Source organism: Myotis nattereri (assembly GCF_964212035.1).
Source record: "Myotis nattereri genome assembly, chromosome: 19".
NCBI classification, from domain to species: domain Eukaryota; kingdom Metazoa; phylum Chordata; class Mammalia; order Chiroptera; family Vespertilionidae; genus Myotis; species Myotis nattereri.
In genome coordinates, this window is record NC_138095.1 from 24,005,024 (window position 1) to 24,026,036 (window position 21,013).

At 40.5% G+C, this 21,013-nt stretch overlaps 1 protein-coding gene across 1 annotated transcript in view; it reads right to left on the bottom strand.

The window, feature by feature from the left end:
• The window catches only part of PITPNB (phosphatidylinositol transfer protein beta), a 58,575-nt gene extending 44,558 nt beyond the window's left edge, over window positions 1-14,017 (bottom strand). Inside the window, exons 1-3 of the mRNA XM_081113784.1 lie at window positions 13,948-14,017; window positions 7,691-7,721; window positions 3,960-4,105 (exon numbers count right to left, since the gene is read on the bottom strand). Of these exons, the coding sequence (XP_080969910.1) occupies window positions 3,960-4,105; window positions 7,691-7,721; window positions 13,948-13,967 (197 nt within the window). The 5' untranslated portion in view covers window positions 13,968-14,017. The remainder of the gene's footprint in view (window positions 1-3,959; window positions 4,106-7,690; window positions 7,722-13,947) is intronic.
• Window positions 14,018-21,013: the final 6,996 nt, after the last annotated feature.

Genomic DNA, 21,013 nt, shown 5'->3' on the forward strand with positions numbered 1-21,013 from the left:
AGCTGAGGATGGTGAGGTGGGCAGGGGGCAGACAGATCACAGGGGCCCATCTTATAGGTCACAGGATTTGCATTTTATTCTTTATATGATGGGAAGCTAATGAAGGGCTTAAGAAGGGGAATGACACAACCTGATCTAAGTTTCAAGATCATTCTGGCTTTGTATGGAAAATTAAAGGAGTGGGTGAGAATAAAGTGTGGAAAAAATTAACTCAAAATGGATTAAAGGTCTAAATGTAAGAGCTAAAACTATCAAATTGTTAGAAGAAACAGATAAATCTTTGTGATCTTGGAATGGGCAACGACACCAAAAGCATAAATAATAAAGAAAAATATAGGTAAATTGGACTTCATCAAAATTATATACTTTTTAAGCTTTAAAGGACAACACTGTCAAGAAAGTGGAACAACTCACACAATAAGCAAATAATTTTGCAAATCATATATCTGATAGGAAGCTTCATTGAGGTTTCTATCTCTCCCTCTCCCTCTCCCTTCTCTCTGAAATCAATAATGATAATAATATTAATAATAACAATAATAAAAGTAATGCTTTCCATTTGTGGTTGAATTCGTAGGTGCAAAATCTGGGGAAATAGAGGGCCGACAGTATATTTATTGGAAAAAAACAACTACTACATATATGTTGACCCATGAAGTACAAACCCATGTTAAGGGTCACTGTGGACCATAAAGAGGAAAAAATGTATTTCAATCATATTTTTGATATTCTTGAAGAATAGGATCACTCCTGATTTGGAAAACTTTTACCTGTGCAAACTTAAGACTCAGAGCTACATATACACAAAGAAAAAAATTATGTGTTGATGGCTAATTCTCAACTCAAGAACAAATCACTATATTAGGCTATTTATTAATTTCTTATCCTCATTCAGAGATGATCTCTCAATAGAAATCATTTAAAATTAATCTTTGCACGCTCAGGTGATTTAAACTTCCTTTTTTTAAAAAATAAAAACAACTATACTTGGTTGCTTTTATTTATTTATTTTTAAAATATATTTTTATTGAGTTTGGAGAGGAAGGGAAAGAGAGAAACATCGATGTGAGAGAGAAACATAAAAGGGTTGCCTCCCATATGCACCCTGACCGGGGATCTCACCCACAACCTCAGTATATGCCCTGACCAGGAATTGAACCGGAGACCTTTGGTGCACAGGATCATGCTCAACCAACTGCACCACACCGGCCAAGGCTAAGCTTCTCATTTTCAATTCGAACATAACTTTTACTTCCTGGCAAAGGGGTCTTTTTGCTTATAAAAATGAGCTCTTAATTTGAACCACATGAAATTTTAAAACAATTTCCAATAAAACTTCTGCTATTTTAGCCTTTGGGGAACAAGGCCATTCTAGAGCGGGCGAAGCTTTACGAACTCTCCATATGGCAGGACTGACTGGAGATGGTGAAAGCATAATATTTATGAGAAATAAAAAAGGGCAAACCTAATTTTCCCCTGGAAGGGAAAGAAAACAAGCAGCAAAAGGTCTGGTCAGAGTTCTGATGAGGTCTCAGGAGAACTGCAAGTTTTTCTCTGAAATACCGTCTCAAAAGTTGCAACACATTATCTTTCCTTGCTTCCAAATTTTTTGCCCAATAAATTCTGTCCTCAATTCCCCATCAGCCATCATTACATGCTTATTAAACAAGTTAAGGAAACATACTCAAACTTTTATGGTCAGTGGGGTACAAGACATGGAAATACATGTCTAGGAAGCAAACTGAGTAGAGTGACAAAAAGTGATGGAGGTTAGGAAAGAATGTAAGTAGTCATGGAGTGCCTCCGCACAGGACGGATCTAAGCTGTGTTCAGAACCCTCAGGACCCAAAATCATTAGAAAAATAGCCTAAGGGGCTGGACCAGATCAGTCTGGAAGACAATCAAAGACTAGCTTACTTAGAGCTGAAGGTCTTTATTCTGGACAGCTATTACACCTGAGCATATGTGAAAATCTGGAGTACCATGTTAAGTTTTTAACTTTTGTTTTAAGACTTGCGACTTTAAAGACGTAAGAAAATGGGTTATGGTGAAATCGTGGATTTGGAAGGATTTCACTGTCAAGTCCTTTGCAGTTCACTTCAGGAAATGGAAAATATTCTAACCAGCCCACAGGGCTCAGCAGTAGAGCCAAGTGATTAAGAGGGCAAGTTCTGGAGTCACAATGCCTGCCTGGGTTCATGTCCAATCTCTACTACCAAACAGCAGTGACACAGGGTCCACTGGATCTTTCTGGATCTTAGTTTCCTCACTAGAAAAGGGTGCCAGGGGAAATGAATGAGCTCCCACCTAGAGCACTTCCCGTGGCCAGCACACTGGTAAGAATGCATCAAGTACTAAATCCTATGCTTAGAATGACCATGGGCAACTCCTCACCAGGGAAAGTAATGAAAAGGTATGGAAAGAACCTCACTATCCCATAAAAAGAATATAATCTAAGAGTGAAGGAAACCAGACATTTGAAATGTCCCTCGAGATGGTCACTAAACTTTGGATTTTTTAATACCTTGCCAAGATTGTTCCGCAATTTTCTGATTGAGATGAAGTATGTACATCTTACCAACAAGTGCTTTTACTGAAACAGGAAGGCATACTGGCCAGGGAATCCAGAGGCTTTGATTACAGTGGGTAAAGCAGACCTCAACACTTCCACTATCTCAAATGTTAAATAAGGTGCTGGTGGCCTTGGTCAACTACCTTACCCATCCAAGTCTGCCAAGTCTGCGATTCTATTGATGCTGTACCAGAGCACTCCACACGTTACCCAATGGAACAAATGCTGGAAAAGGGAACATATATTACTGGACACATATTTATTTAATTTCCTCAGGGAGAGCGCTCTAAAACTCCCTAGGAACTATGGGTATGCCTTCAGCATGTTCAACTTACACCCTTGCAGGTACTGAAGTGTATCTGACAGGGCTACACTGCCAGCCCTGTGTCATGATTGCAGACTTTCCTATAGGACAGCGAAGGCCTCAGGACTTACTACTAAATGATTCTTTGCTCTTCCAAAATACAGTTTTCCTGTGGCTATCTACCTTCTGTATGACATTGATGACTTTGAGTGTAGACATCTGAATGCCCTTGCCCCATGAATGTTCCCTCGTCCCTGACTACAGCGACAGTGGGTCCCTGTTTTGTCTTTATTAACGGATAAGTTAACATAGGTAAGAGAAAAGCAAAGTTTCCCTCCTACTTTTAACAAACTAAGGAGATTATTGACAAAATCTACTCTAAAAAACCATTACTAGTCTTTTGCCCTTGAATAAATATTGGTATGGGTTTTTTATTGTAAATATTTATGCCAAAGATAGAGACCAGACTCAGGAGAATGTGCAAAAGAACTTCTACAAATCAGAGATAAAAAACAATGAACAAAGCGACTTTGTCAAATAGTCAAGACAGAAAACAAATTCAAATTGTAAACGAATATGAAAAGACATTCAACTTCACTAATAACGAAATGCACAGTTAAATAAGAGATTATTTTCTGGGTATCAAATCGGCCAAATTTAAAAAGATAGAAAAATATGGGAAAATGAACACTATTAAACTCTTGGAGGGCAACTGGGCAATAATAAAACTTAAAATGAGCATGTCCTTTCAGCAATCCTACTTTCATAGTTATTTGTAATGGACAAAAACTGGAAAACGCCCAAAAAACAACCCAGTCAACTTATCATTTAGAGAATGGATAAGTAAACTATGCTATGTCCATACTAAGAAATTGTACTCAGTTTGAAAAAGAATGAAATGGACATTAAACAATAACATGGAAGGATGTTCATGATATATGACTGCATAAAAAATAAAAGCAAACTGCAGAACCATATGTATAGTATAATCCCATTTGTTGTAGAAAACATACATGTGATATGTCCGTGCATTGGGCCTCTAGTAGATAATGATTAGGTATCAAATGTGAATAGGCAGCTTACCTCTTTAAGTGATAAATTTTGTGTGTATACTGTCCCTTCTCTCCATCCTTCTCATAAGGTTCATTCTTTAAGACTTCAATTCCTTCTCCACCACCAGTCTCATTCTTACTAGCTTCTGCAACCGAGTAAAGCTGCCCAACCTGATACTGAAATTTCAAAGAGTAAAGGAATCTCAGTTAAGTCAGTAGTAACTGTGGAAACTTCCTGTACTAAAATCTTACTATCAATGATATAGAAGAGCAAATCCAAACCATTTAGCACATATGTTCTACAAGAAAACATGACTCAAATTAGAAATGTTTAGGAAGACGAACACCAGATGCTCATACAACTTCAAGAAACTGTAATATTTTACAAGATTTCCATTATTCAAAAAAACTGCTAGTTACAAACACTCTGGTGCTTTAATATGTACTTTGATATCCACTTATCAAAAAAACACCTGGCTGGTGTGGCTCTATGATTGAGCATCGACCTGTGAACCAGGAGGTCATGGTTCAATTCTCAGTCAGTGCACACGCCCGGGTTGCGGGGTTGATCCCCAGTAGGGGGCACGCAGGAGGCAGCTGATCAATAATTCTTTCTCATCATTGATGTTTCTATCTCCCTCTCCCTTTCTCTCTGAAATCAATAAATACATGTATTTTAAAAAAGGAACTCTTTCTTCCTCTAAATAAAAGTGTTCTTAAAAAAACCAAACATCTTGACACTTAGTTCACTTTTGAATAATAAATATGGATTTTCATATCTATTATAGCTCAGTAATCTTACAAACTTTGGATGAAGGTATGGCAGGTATAGAACTGTCATTTTGTCAATTAAGAAAACTGAGGAACCAGAATACCATTCTCAATAATAAAGGGGAGGGATGTAAAGTATAATAAAAGCCTGAAAAGGCAAAAAATTGCTGACTGTGGTTTCTATTTCATTTTATTATTTTTTTTTATATATTTTATTGATTTCTTACAGAGAGAAAGGGAGAGAGAGAGAGAGTTAGAAACATCGATCAGCTGCCTCCTGCACACTCCCCACTGGGGATGTGCCCGCAGCCCAGGTACATGCCCTTGGCCGGAATCGAACCTGGGACCCTTCAGTCCACAGGCCGACGCTCTATCCACTGAGCCACACCGGTTTCGGCTCTATTTCATTTTAGAGTGAACCAGAATTCTCAGTGGTCTGCTCCAATACCTGTGAGTGGGCAGTATTGTTCTGTGCCAATCTGGAGTCACTAAGCATTCCAATAAATGATAAAAAGCAAAGTTCTTGTGTTCTAATTTGTTCCTAAGGACTCAACCATGGCACTATCTCCGATCCCTTTTCAAATCTAGCTAAATTTCTTCCTCCCAATGAAGACAGCCTGAAAAAATGTGTTGTTGTTTTTTTTCTTTTATATAAGCATGTTCTCAAAGAAAAGCTACCTGTAAAAACTAATCATTCAAAACCAACATTTTATTTGAGGGCCAAAAAATAGGGCTAGCTGTAAGCTCTGTAAATATTCCTATCTAAAAAGCCCATATAAAAAAAAAAAAAAAAAAAAAAAAGCCGAACCGGTTTGGCTCAGTGGATAGAGCGTCTGCCTGCGGACTCAGGGGTCCCGGGTTCGATTCCGGTCAAGGGCATGTGCCTTGGTTGCGGGCACATCCCCACTGGGGGGCGTGCAGGAGGCAGCTGATCGATCTCTCTCATCGATGTTTCTAACTCTCTATCCCTCTCCCTTCTTCTCTGTAAAAAGTCAATAAAATATATTTAAAAAAAAAAATAAAAATAAAAAGCCCATAGGGCCCTGGCTGGTATGGCTCAGTTGGCTGAACATCGTCACTTACACCAAAAGGTCGCTGGTTCGATTCCTGGTCAGCGCACATACCCAAGTTGTGCGTTTGATTCTCAGTCCAGGTGTGTCTCAGAAGCAACTGAACAATCTCTCTCTCTCTCTCCCTACCCCTCTCACTAAAATCAATAAAACATTAAAAAATAAAAATAAATAAATAAAAAGCCCATAGGAATATGATGATATCTTGCATGTTAATTCTCATTCTCTCTCCCTTCTCGTCTACCCCCCTCCTTCTATCCCAGTCTCTCTGTCCATGTTTCTGTCTCTCTCCAGGAAGCGAGAACCAAGCACATTTTTTAAAATGAATCAAGTAGGTTTTTGTAGGGATTTTTAGACTGCAGAAAGGGTTGTATTTCTTCTTCTGTTTTTCATGATACATCATCAGTGTTAGTTCAGTAATGCTATAGTCAATCCTTAAGTCCTTTAAAATGTATGTTTCATATTTCAAAAATAGGATTAAGATGTCTCTAAGTCAAAAGGTAAATTTGATCTTGGCCACGAACAAAGCAACAAAAATTTACACAGAAACAACAACAGTATCCAAAAAAATATTCTTAATGGACTAATGTCGTGTGGCATTCTACTAGGCTTTCATTGACATTTTAAAGACCAATAAAAAGAGACAGGAGATGTATTTATTAAGTGCGAGTACAACAAAGAGCTGAGATTGTTTTCGGTGACAATACCAAGAAAGATTTCAACATCCAAGTTGATCCAACATCCAAAACCAAAAGAAAAAAAGAAACAAAAACAAATGTCAATTTCCGCATTCAAGTTCAAACAATGAACTATACAAGTAAAGAATAGGGTGCCTGGCTTGTTTGGAGTGTTTTAATACAGTGAAACCTCAGGCACTACAGAGATATATACAGCTGTGTTCAAGTTTACATAAAACAGAGCCAGTGAGCTATTGGTTTTTAGTTCCTTCATTTTATTTTTTTCTTTCTGTCTTCTGTCACCTGTCACTTCTATGGTTATCAGTTTGTTTTGTCCCACTTCCAATTCACTGCTTCGAATTCACTGTCAGCTCCAAGATACCCAGATAACTGAGCAAGGGCACACCGTGCGCAAGTTACAGAAGGACCCAGAGGGCTTCCTGTGCTTTGCTACCATATCTGGATTTCTCTGAAGTCTTTTCTGCTGTTACTATCCTCATTCTTGGCTATATTACAGATAAATAAAACTACAAAACATGCAACTTCTGAACAGGTGATGTATTTCTGTATCATGTGCAGATCAAGAGAGACAATAATCTCTCCCAGTTATGTGCTGGTGAGAACATGTCTGGAATACCATTTCCGTCGAAAGCAGTAACTGCTACCATGCAGTAGTGAGACCAGCTGGTGAGGAAGTCTAGGGGTCATGTTGTATCTGGCCAGATGGACATGCTGGAAATGTTTAACCTTGTAACCCCGAGAAGACGGAACAATAGGGATTGGGGGAGGACAGAAGACCTGAGGGGTTACCCTATGCAAGACAGAACAGGCCTATTTCTTATTGCTCAAGTGGAAGGAACTTAACCAGTCAAGTATTATGGGAAAGCAGATTTTGGTTTAAAATAAAGACAAATGTTTTTAAAAATCCAACAGTAAAACAGGCTTCTTCTCTAAGCAGCAAGTGACTTAGCCTTAAAGTGCTTAAGTTGAGCAAAAACCTCCTTTCTCTGGGATACTGTAGACAGAACTTCTGCAGTAGACAGGAGGTTAAACTACATTCTTTGGTCCCTTCCAAAACAAAGCAACGTAACAAAAATTCATTTACAATTATCTGTGTGACAACCTGTTTTTTGTCACAAAAACCAAAATGTAAAGGTAAATAAATACAACAAAAATATAACTTTAGATTAACATATCAAAATGTACTATATCAATAAAATAATACAGAAGCAAGCATGACTTACCTCCTGAACAGAACAGGGCAAAACCACACGGCTAAAAAGACAAAAGGCAAAAGAATATATGTTACAGATAAAATAGTTGGCTTTAAAACACATCTGTACGCTTAAAAGACCTTCTACTGTAAATCCAGTGATAGCATGGTACAAGGATATCAATTATGGAAGAGTGTCTTTGCAATGCCTACATCTCTAAATAAGTGTTGTTTTTTGTTAATCCTCACCTGAGGAGATATTTTTTCCATTGACTTTTAGAGAGATTAGAAGGGGGGGAGGGAGGAAGGAAAAAGAAACATAGATGTGAGACACATGGACTGGTTGCCTCCTGCATGTGCCCAACCAGGGCTGGGACTTGAACCTGCAACCCACGTACATGCCCTTGACCGGGAATGGAACCCCAGACCCTTTAGAGAGAAGGCGGGTGTCCTAACCATTGAGCACACCTAAATAAGTGTGTGTTTTTTAAATGGGGAAATAAAACTACCATTCCGGGTTGTCAGCAATCACTGCATTTAGCATCTAAATTATACCAAGACCCCCAAAAAGCCGTTGCAGAGATTCCTGTGAAGAGTAAAGAACAAGAGAAAATTCATCACTGAAAATTGCAGGGTACAGAATGTATTATTTGTACACTGTCTGGTCAGGTTGCTCTCATGAAATTTTTAGTATGGTTTCATTCTCTATTTATATACTGTGCATTTTTTTTATACTTCTTACAAATATTATGTCTTGAATTTCATGAATGAATGCTTCCCAAAACTGATCCCTACTACCCAATTACTTCTCAATTTTATTAAGAGGAAAACAAGTAAACGGTCCTTTAGACTTAATAAGAAAAAACTTTATGGAAAATATAGGGTGTCCCAAAATTTACGCAAGATTTGAATTTTGCATGAGCATTAACAACAACAAAAAATAAAAGCCTAATTTTACTTGGTTTATTGAATCAGATTCTAATATCTGTTGCCCTTTGATTTCAATCCCTTCAATCTGATAAGCATTACCAAGTACCAATTATGGCCCAGGAGCAGGGACAATGAAGACCAATGAAGACCACGGCTTTGGGTATGTGCCAGCAAAGCTGTGGAGGCCATTTACCCGATGTGCTATTCCATACATAACCCTATACTGTATACTTTATGAATCAATAAAAAATTTACAATTTTTCATTATGAACCTGTGTTTTCTATCAAAATTACTTCTTGTGTGAATTTTGGGACACCCTATGCTTTGAGTCTTATAAACATAACAACCCCTTCCAGGGTAGATTCAATGTAAGGTTGTTATTTGTTTGATTTTTGTCCAATAGTTTGTTACTGGACATGCAAAAGGGTCAATATAGAGGCTACGACTACCAAAAATATAGTTCCATGGTGAACTATATTAGAATATTGCATTTTAACTCTAGATTTTTTATAATGAAGTACCTTTACGTAGTTCTACCATAAACTCTGAAAACCATCCTGAATATCTCAGATGTCCGAAAGAGCAACTTTTTTTTTTGGCCTGGTCCTTCTCTGACTTTCCCTCCAAACCATTAAGCCAGCACCACAATGATTTAAAATCTTATTTTAACTCTTTCTATTATAAGGAGAGAGAAAAATCTCAAGGAACTCAGCTTGGTTTTCTTTTCATAGAAAATTCCCAATAGTTTTCCTCATTCCAACTTCTTTTTAACTGCACTTTCCACCTACTTCTCTCTCCCTATTCTCCTCAAACATCTATGGTTGAATACTCACATCACCTTAATCGTCAACATGTACAAAACATGTCTCCTGTAATTCCCTCCTCCTTGACTACTGGTGGTCACTGATCCCTCTGTCTTTTTGATAATGGTCATCTAAAGACAATGAACAGTCTCAAAGTCACAAAGGTTACTAATTTCTATTCTGATCAAGAATTCATTTGGTATACAGTCCTCCCATACCTAGTCATTTCAGCTGTATCTTCAGGATACACCCTAATTTGCTCACTGCCTCAGTCACAGAAAATACACTGGGGCAGAGGGAGTGCAGTGGTCAGGGGAAGACTAGGTTATAGGCTGGGAGTGTATTTTGAAAGATATAGGAGGAAACAGACAAGATATAGGTTGGGAGAATATTATCAGAGCCTGCAATATAATGGTAAGAAATCTATTACATTGATTAGGCAACAAGGAATGCTGGGAGGTTATTCAAAAAGGTGAGACATAACTACAGCTAACCTGAAGAAGTCATCGGTAGGTGGTTAAAATGTTGAGAAGCAGGAGTGTGGGGAGAGCCATCTTTTGGGAGGCTGGGCAAGGCCTTACAAAGGCCTGAACCAAGATGATGGGCTGCAGAGGAAACGGAAGGAAGGAATGCAAAGGAAAGAGTTAAAGACTTCCCTGAAGTTTCACAAAGCCAAACAATCTCTGAGTGGTTTTAGCAGGAAGATCCATATTTTTATATAAAAACCTTTCTAGGAAAACTCATTTCAGGAAATGAAAGTGACTAAGATATTCTGAATGAATGATGAGTCAAGTAACGTCTTCAAGATTTACTTACTAAAAAGTAAAAGAGAGAAGGGACAGGTCTTGATTTTTGATGACCAGTCTAAAAGCAGTACAGATATCCCCCACATTTTGAAAGTCCGCCAATTCACTTTTAGGAAAGACCTATGCTAGAACCTATTTTTGATAACTGAAAGAAACACACAGAGGATTTTCGCTATCACAAATAAAGGAGAAAATAGGACTGAATTCAGCATTTGTTTTTGCAGAACTGGTCCAGAGGCAGCATGCGACCAGGGGGCATCACGAGTGGCCCCACCACGCTCCTTCCCAGGGCATCACACGCAGGATTTCAGCATCAAGCTGCGACAGCTTTGAAATGTGTCTGTGAGCATCAGTGCTTTATCTCGATTTATTTTGTGCATCAGTTAGCAAGATGTATCCTAAGGTGTCCGAAAAGCCTGAGAGATCGTACAGGTATTACACTTAGTGTAAAACTGGATGCAACTAAGCATATTTCATATGATTCTGTAGGTGTTTAGAGGACAATGGGAATGATCAGAATTTTTTCAGATACCGCTGACCCTTGAACAACACGGGTTTGAACTGTGCAGGTCCACTTATATGCAGATTTTTTCCCAATAAACACCTGTCCCGTTTCAATCCATGGTTGCGAGCCTGAAGATGCAGAGGACCCATTGTATGCATTGATCTATGCCATTTTATATAGGGGACCGAACATCGGTGGATTTGGGGGATCCTAGAGCCAATCCTCTGTGAGTACCAAGGGACAACTAAGTTTTGGGGAAGTCAAAAGTTATACACATTTTTAACTGGGGGATGGGAGGCCCCTAAGCCTGTGCATTGTTCCAAGAGTCAACTGTATTAATTGATGGTAACTACTACTTTCTTTTATGCCATTTCAGCTCACAAAAGGTTTCATAGGAATGCTCTACTTTCAGATAGTGGGGGAATCTGAACGGGCATACCTCGTTTTATTATGCTTCATAGATAATGCCTTTTTTTTCTTTCTTTTCTTTCTTTTTTTTTTTTTTTTTTACAAAGTGAAGGTTTGTGGAGATCTTGTGTTGAGCAAGCCTACTGGCACCATTTTTCCAATAGGCTGAGATGATGGTTAGTAATTTGTACCAATATCTTTGATTAAGATATGTACATTTTTTAGACATAATGCTATTGCACACTTACCAGACTGCCGTAATACATAACTTTTATATACACTGGGAAACCAAAAAATTCGTGATTAGCTTCACTACGATATTCACTTTTTTTGCACTGGTCTGGAACCAAACCCACAATATCTCTGAGGTATGTCTGTATTGGAAAATTTGTAAACTTCTCTAAAAATTTTCATGACAATAATTTCCCAAATGGAACTAGCAACTAGTTCTTTAAAACCAAGACTTTATTCTAATGGCAAATTCATCTATTGCTTAAGTAACAACTTGAAGTGAGCTCCCCACCCTGAAAAGTTATTTCTAACCTTTTAATTCATGTCAAAAATAGATGGCATTTTTAAGGACAACAAACATTTGCCAAAGCATTTTACAAGTTACCAACATCTTCATATAGGAATGACCTATTCATTGCTCGCAACCAAAAACAATTTTAGAAAGCTGACTTGCAAATAGTAAGAGTAATTTTTTTCATTCAACAACTCTGAGTACTTACACTGTGCTAGACTAGATGCTGTGTTGATGCTGGGAATACCTAAAAAATAAGAAACAGTCTCTACCTTCAAAAAGTCTAGGAGGAAATACATTCCAGGTGAGACATCTGTGAGGAGTGAATATCAAGAAATGGTAATTTATAAATCTTTAGGAAATATTATACTTGGGGCACATTTTGACATTTGTTACCTCAGTGCATTCAACATTTTATAATAAAAGTAATGGTTCACAGAAAGCATAGTGTATAAGTTCCCAATGGGAACTGTTTTTCCTAAGTGAGCTTGACACTCCTCACAGAACTGTCAACAGAATCTACTAAGCACTTAGTTCACATTTTAGGAGGGAGGGAATAACTCTAATAAAAGAAATATGATTAGTCCTGTGATTTAAAATCAGTTCTGCAACTTACTTGGCTTGAGCCAAGTCAATTTCCTTCTGCCTCATTTCCTCAATCTGTCTTAATATCTGCCTCCTACCTACATGACAAAGATGTCAGAGTAGTAAATGAGATAACACCTGCATGACACACTGTATAAAGAACTTGGAAGAAAACTTTTACATAAATCCAAAGTCCAACACTATAAATAAGCTTTAACTGAATTGTGTCTTTTCTCAGGATCCCTGTCGCTGACCAAAGGGATAATTTTTCATTCATTTATTTAACAAATATTTACTGAGCACGTACTACATGCCCGGGGGACTCATCTAAGTCCTGGAGATATGGGAGCAAGCAAGACAAATTCATGGAGCTCACATGTGGTAAGGGAATACATATAGTAAAACAGAAAAGAAAAATAATAATTGTGATGCATGGTAGATGGTGATAAATGCTATGGGAGAACAATAAAGCAGGGAAAACAGATACTAAAAGGTGGGGCTTACAACGAGGTCTTCCCAGAGGGATTCCCTAAGAAGGTGATCAGTATTTAAGAAAAGACCTAAAGGAAGCGGGGCAGTTAGTGAGATGCAGAAAGAGATCTTCAAACGAGGGATGGGCAGGGGAAGGTTAGTAAAAAAAAAAAAAAATCAGCTCAGAAAAGGCAATAGTATAAGACCCCCTCCCCTCCCCAAGGCTATGGTACAGGCGTGGGCTTTGATTCTCAGCGAGATTAGGGAATCTATTGAGGGTTTTAAGCAGAGAAGCGAAATGAGTCGCTTCCTTTTTAAAGCAAGTCTGAGAACTAACACTAAAACAAGAATAAGGCGTCCTGGAGATGGTTAAATTCAACCCAAAGTTTTATTAAAAAAAAAAAAAAAAAGTAGAATGAAAGGAGCATTTGAAAACCCGAAAGGGCCGTCACTCGAAATCCCTAGTTGCCCAAGGGGTGATGACGAAACGAACCAGCCGTGACCGCCGAACAATCACTGCCAACCACATTTCCTGGGATATTCGGTCCTGGCGGGTGGGAAACGCCTAACTTTTCAACAAAATCACTTCGCCGGTCTAATGCACCTGGAAACCCGTCCATTTGACAGACCACGTGCCAGCGCCTCACTTCAACCCGGGGAGGTGGGTGGAGCCTAGAGTGTCACCCCACCTCAAAGACAAGGGAACCGAGACTGATGGCTTTCGCTGTCAAGTCAATGCTGTCAAGTCCCCCCGAGCTGCCCGGCGGGGCGCAGGAACTTCGGGGCGCCTAGGTCCCCCGCCTCGAGTTCCGACACCAGGGCTGCCCTCACCCGCCAAGCCGATCTCCCGCCGGTTACAGGCAGGCTCCACCCAAGACGACAAATCACAGTCAAGCCCATCCCGTCTCTCCCACCCGCGGGCCTGGGGGTGGGGGACTGGTGAGAAGACGGGTCCCAGCGGAAACTCCCGGCCGCGCCTTCCCGAGCCACGCGATCCGATCGGGACACAGACGCCTCTACCGCGGGAGAGAGGGCAGCATTGTTGCCGCAGTAACGCCCGGAGGAGGACCCTGGGGGAAGCGCCGTGGAGGGGCCTCGAGTGGGCCGGGGGCGCGGGCTGGGGGGAAGGGGAGCGCGAAGGGAGCGGCCAGCCTCCGCCTCGCTCCTTCTCGGGAGTATTCCACCACTTCTCAATCAATGAACCTCCCACCACGAACCCCCGCCGGAGCCGCGATCCCGCCCCCGGACCCACTCACAATTCCTTAATCAGCACCATCTTCCTGGAACCACCAGACAGCTGCTGCCGCTACCACCTCCACCGCCGCCGCTACCGCCGCGCACCACGCCTGCGCGGCCCCGCCCCCCTGATCACTGAGCCTGCGCGGCCACGCCCTTCCGCCCAGAGCCGTCGCGTCAGCGCGGGAGACGGGCTAGCTCCGCCCCAGTGCCGCGCCCCACCCCGGGCGCACGGGGCCTCCACTGCGGCTGCGCGGCCGGCGGGAGGGCGTGCGGCTTCTACTGCGGCTGCGCAAACTCCGCGCGCGGCCGCTCGTCTCCTCCCACAGGCTCCTCCTTCCCAGTCGCGTTCCCTCGGGGCGGCTGCTTTCCGGTGAGTGTACCAGTTGTTGGTTCCCTGGAAGCCGTTTTCTGGTGACGAGTACGAAACTCCCTCACCTTTTGTGAGAAGGGGTCCGCCTTTTTGACCAAACATTTCACTTTCGAAGTTAACGTGAAGGACTTCTGACGCGTTCGGGAGGCCGCCGCCGCGTTCCGCTCCCCTCAGAGGCCCCGCCAGGTTCCGCGGGACGAGGTTCACCTGGCTCAGGGCTCGCGGGCGTGGGCCGGGAGCCTCGTGAGTGCCGCTTCCTGACCCCTCCTCACCGAGCTGGGGCCCACAGCTGGGGCCACGCGCGCTCCCCGACGCCCGGATTCACCCCTGCCCTGGAACCCCGAACCCCGAAGCCCGCAGCTGCTGTGACTCCACTGGAGGTGCTTCCGACCAAGTCCCCCCGTGGGGGAGAGAGGTGCTCGGCCTTAGGACCCGTCAGGGAAAGGGACCTGTGGTGGGAAGATGTTCGTGCAGTCACAGTGACTGCCCCCCACTGTACCCCCCAATCCTCCCTCCCCCCCCACACACACACACCCAGGCTCCAGCCTGCAACGCCCAAAGGCGGACCTTAGGGTGAGGTGTAGCCCAGGAGTCACTCTCTTGTTCTAGCAGTGGTTCTCAACCTTCTGGCCCTTTAAATACAGTTCCTCATGTTGTGACCCAACCATAACATTATTTTCGTGGCTACTTCATCACTGTCATGTTGCTACTGTTATGAATCGTCATGTAAATATCTGAGATGGAGGATGGTCTTAGGCGACCCCTGTGAAAGGGTCGTACCACCGCCAAAGGGGTCGCGACCCACAGGTTGAGAACCGCTGGTAGAGGAATTAAAAAGAAAAACTCGCAAAAAGCTAGAGGGGAAGGCAGAGCAATCAAGGGAAGGACGCTCAGGAGGCCGCTTTGGAGCTTAATGTGATCCTAAATAGCCCAGCCCGCGGAGACAGGGAGAGGCGCTCCCTTCAGAGGAACGGAAACCCCGGGGCTGAAATCAAGGAGCCCCGAGTCCCTGAGGAGCAGGTGGAGGTCAGGTGTGGCTGGGACATCCGAAGTGAGAGGGGGAGATAAGCCGGGACCGAGCGGATCGCCAGGCCAGAGTCAAACACTCCGAATTGTCTTCCAAGAACCAGGGGAAGCCGTTGAAAGATGCTTGAAAGAAGAAAAATGTCATAAAATGTATTTTAAAAAAAAAGAAAAAAAAATGTCATTAAGACACTGCTCCATAAGCCTATAGGTTATATCTGATACCGGGGCACACCTATGGGATTAGGGCTGCCTCCAAAAAAAAAAGTTAATAGTAGGGAAATATTTACCAAAAAGCTGGAAACTTCTCCCAAGGCAGCCCCTGGATTCAGGGAGTTTCTGGGGTGTGTGGAGCACTGTGCCGGTGACTGGCAAGGTTTCAAGGAAATGCGCGCGTGCTTTCAGGGAGCTTAGAAACCGGGAGTAGCTTGGACTGATGGGGCACCTGTTCCATGCCAGGTGCTCTGCTAGGTAATGAAGGTATCATTTCACCCTCAGGACATCATTATGAGAGAGGTATTTTAGCGTGCTTTAGAAAGGGGGGGCAGGGGGAAAAGGGGGTTCACAAAGCCAAGTTCAGTGACTGGTGCAAAAATCACTCAGCTAGCTCGTTGATAGAACCGGGTTTCAACTCCAGGTTTTTAAAACTCCGGTGTCTTGGTCTCTCCACTACCCTGACTTTTTTCGAGATAAAAATAAAAACTCGAGGCATGCAGACAATCTTTATATCATACAGATTTGTGCACCCGAGGGGGCCCTCAGCCTGGCCTGCAGGGATGGGGGGAAACAGGCCTTTCTCGCCCAGTCTTGGCCCCCCACCCCCACCCCAGCAGCAAGCTAACCTACCAGTCGGAGTATCTGCCCCCTGGTGGTCAGTGCACGTAAAGCGACTGGTAGTTCGGTCCAGTGAACCGGCACTTAGCATATTAGGCTTTTATTATATAGGGCAGGGGTGGGCAAACTTTTTGACTCAAGGGCCACAATGGGTTCTTAAACTGGACCGGAGGGCCGGAACAAAAGCATGGATGGAGTGTTTGTGTGAACTAATATAAATTCAAAGTAAACATCATTACATAAAAGGGTACAGTCTTTTTTTTTTTTTTTAGTTTTATTCATTTCAAACAGGCCAGAGTTTGCCCATGGCTGATATAGGAGGATAATTGGTCTCAGTTATGGAAAGAAGAGTGTTATGGTCAAAATTCAGAAGATACTTAGAGATAAGAATAAATTAACTGCATATTTGAATACTATACCCCTGCATATATTAGAGTTAGGAGATGTTATTTAAGGTCCAAGGAGGTAATACTAATTACCAAACTTATAAGTAGTCATTTTATGTTATAGTTCCTCCCTAAATGTTATGCAGGCTGAAAATATAACTTGTTCTAAAAACATGGATAAGTTTGTGGTTGACATGCTTTATCAAAGATTAAGAAAAATTAGGACCCTGCAGAACATTTCTGTAACTTTCTAAGTCTTCCCATGAATGTTCACTAATTCCATTGTCTGCACAGCACAGTTTCTGCTCATAGTACTCAAATGAAGAGATGGTGTGCTTGTATAGGATAACAGTATGGACATTGTCTCCCTTTCCCATCTAAGAATTCATATTAAAACAGTTGAGTCTTGCCAGGTACTCAGTTGGAGTGTCCTTCCATACACCAGAAGGTTGCGGGTTTGATCCCCAGTTGAGGCTCGCATGGAGGGGCAAATGATCAATGTTTTTTTTTCTTTCAATGTTTTTCTCTCACATCGATGTTTCTCTGAGGATTAAAAAAAATACACTCAATTGAAAACTACAAGGATGAATTAAGAAAGTAACCAGTTCATATTTGTTGTGAGGAATAAAAGATATGAAGTATATAAAGCACCCATCATGCACATTATTGGGGAGGTGTTCAGTGAATGGCAATCATGTAAAAGCATACAGCTTTCAGAGAGCAGAACAGTAAGATATAATTAAGTTTTGTCCATCCCTCTGCCTTCATTCCTGGAGGTAACTACTACCATTAATCATTTTTCATCTTCATACATGAATAAGAATGCATATATGTGTACATGCATTCATATCTGTATCCGTATATGACTATAGTAACTTACCCTTTCACCTGCAGTGCATACATATAAATTGTAGTTCTTCTGTATTGTCACCAACATTTGGTATTGTCAGAATAATTTGATATTTGTATTTGTTGCAAAATGATCACCATAATAAGTCTAGTTAATATTCATCACCATAGTTCCAATTTGTGTCTAATGAGAACTTTTAAGATCTAATCTCTTAGGAACTTTGAAATATGCAATACTGTATTAGTAACTATAGTCACCATACTATACGTTGCATTCCTATGACATATTTACTTTATAATTGGACATTTGTACCTCTTGATCCTTCCTACCAATTTCCCCCCTCCCAAAACCACCCCCAGCTCCAGCAACCACCAGTCTGTTCTCTGTGTGTATGAGCTTGGAGTTTGTGGGTTGGTTGGTTTTAGATTCCACATATGAGATTATTTGGTATTTGTCTTTCTTTGTCTGACTTATTTTACTTAGCATATCACCCTCCAGGTTCATTCATGTTGTTGCAAATGGCAAGATTTCCTTTTTTATGACTGAATAATATCGCCTGTGTACATATACCATATTTTCTTTATCCATTCATCCATCAGTGGACACCTCCATGTCGTGGCTATTGTAAATAAAGTTGAAGTAAACAGGGGAAAGGGGAGGGGGGTGCATATATCTTTTTTAGTGTTTTTGTTTTCTTTAGATAAATACCCAGAAGTGGAATTGCTGGATCATATGATAGGTTTCTATGTTTAATTTTTTGAGGAACCTCCATACTGTCTTCCACAGTGGCTATACCAATTTACAATCCCACCAACAGTAGACAAGGGTTCCATTTTCTTCACATCCTTGCCAACACTTGCTATTTCTTGTCTTTTTGGCGATAGCAAGTCTAACAGGTGTGAGGTGATAGTTCATTGTGGTTTGGATTTGCATTTCCCTAATTATTAGGGATGCTGAGCACCTTTCCATGTACCTGTTGGTCATATGTATGCATTTTTGGGAATATTTCTGTTCAGATCCTCTGCCCATTTTTTAATCAGGTTTTTCTCTTTTTTTCTACTGAGTTGTATGAGTTCTTTATATATTTTGGGAATTAACCCTCTACCGGATATGACTTGCAAATATTTTCTCCATTCAGTAGGTTGCTTTATGATAGTTTTCTGTGCAGAAGCCTTTTAGTTTGATATAGTCCTACTTGTTTGTTCTTGCTTTTGGTGTCAAACAAAAAAAATCATTGCCAAGATCAGTGTAGGAGCTTATCATCTATATTTTTCTATATTATTTATCCACCTGTATTTTCTATATTTATTACTTATCCATTTTATAATTGGGTTTTGTTTTTTTAATATATTTTATTGATTTTTACAGAGAGGAAGTGAGAGGGATAGAGAGTTAGAAACATTGATCAGCTGCCTCCTGCACACTTCCTACTGGGGATGTGCCTGCAACAAAGGTACATGCCCTTGACCGGAATTGAACCTGGGACCTTTCAGTCCCCAGGCCGATGCTCTATCCACTGAACCAAACCGGTTAGGGCTATAATTGGGTTATTTTTGTCTTGATTGATTTGTAAGATTTTAAAGTATATTCTGGATATGAGTTTATTGATACACATAAAATTTTTGTATTGTTTACTTAATGGTATTGTTGTTAATCCTCACCCAAGGATATTTTTCCCATTGATTTTTCTAGATAGAGTAGAAATAGAAGGAGGGGAAGGTATGAGGGAGAGAGGGAGGAAGGAAGGGAGGGATGGAGGGAGGGAGGAGGGAAAGGAGGGAGGGAAGATAGATGATAGATAGATAGATAGATAGATAGATAGATAGATAGATAGATAGATAGATACTGGGAAAGATTGAGATTGGTTTCCTCCCCAACACACCCCAACTAGGGGCCTGGGAGGAACCTGCAACCCAAGCACAGTATGGGCCCTTGACCAGAAATCGAACCCTTGGTGCTTGGGCCATCGCCCTAACCACTGTGCAACAATGGTGCTTTTTAAAGAACAAAACATTTTGATGAAATTCAGTATGTCAGTTTTTTTAAACCTTATGCTTTTTATGTCCTAGCTATGAAATCTTTTTTTTTTACTCCAAAATTGCAAAGATTTTTCTCCTACATTTTCTTCTTAGAACAGTGGTTCTCAACCTTGGCTGCACATTAGAATCACCTGGGAATCTTTTTAAAATCCTGATCCCAGGTGATTCTAATGTGCAGCCAAGGTTGAGAACCACTGTCTTAGAAGCTTTTTACTTTTTGCTGTTTTAATTAGATGTTCAGTTTCGTTAGGAAGAGCTTGACAATTTCTACAAAATCAAGCCTGCTGGGGTTTTGGATGGGGTTGGACTGAATTAATCAATTTGGGGATAATTGACAATTTAATGATGAGGTTTCAAATCCGTGAAAATTCAGTTCTTTTTCTTTACTATCTCTTGACAGTGTTTTATATTTTTCAGTGTAGTGGTCTGAAACAAAATGCTTAGAATATGTTTTTGTTAAATGTATTTCTAAGCATTGTATGTTTTTGGATGCTCACATTATTTTTAAAATTTCAATTTCCAATTGTTAATACACTAAAACCTCCATATAATGGATTAATTCAGGCCATGGTGTGTCTGTTAAAGCCGGAAGTCCATTATATAATAAAGTAGATTTTCCAAGTGTGTATGTTAAAACATTGACAAATTAGTTTACCTGTTTTTACTTAATGTAGACATGTTTATGTAATTAACTATGTGTGAAAAGTTTAATTTCACAGGAAAAATTTCCTATATTATTACTCTAATTTTTAAATTTATGCTGAATAGGTTCAGTAAATAAGTGCATTTCCCAGTGGCTGTGAATAAACAAAGGCCTACAGCTGGGGTGTGGCTTAGTGCACCTGGGAACATCGGCTGGCACGTGTTAAAACTGCTGCAGAAAGCCATGCCATGCATTGAGAGCGATGTGGTGTGATCACATGGTAATGATTCCCCGAACATTGTTTATAAGCATTGACTCTTGGATTTAAATATGTAGACTGTAGTTATAGAAATGTAATATTTATTTATGTTGGTGAAATTACAACAGTGGTTTTTCCAACATAGGGCCTATTCGCTAAAATTGTTTAAAAATAACAGTGAATTAATAACAAAAAAAAAACCCCTGTTAACTTAGTTATAAGCAATCTTGGTTAAAAGCATTTTAAAATTAACAGGGTGTTAATTTTCATATATGACATATGGACTGGAAATTTTGTCCATTAAGTCTGAAATCCATTAAATCGAGGTCTGAGGTCCACAAAATCAAGGGTTTTACTGTATATGGATATACATTATGATTGCTGCATACACATTATGATTCCTGGTGAATTGAAGATGTTATAATTATGTTTCTCTTTATCTCTAGTTATTTTTTATCTTGAAGTCTACATTATTTGATTTTAATATAACCAATTCATTAATCTTATTCATACTTATATATTTTTTAATGGCACATCTTTCCATCCATTTACATTCTGCCTATTTTATGTCTGTGTATTTCTCATAGACAGCATGAGTAATGCTTTTTTATCCATTGGACAACCTTTGCATTTTGGAATGTTTAATGCACTAACAGTTAATATAATGATTGATATGGTG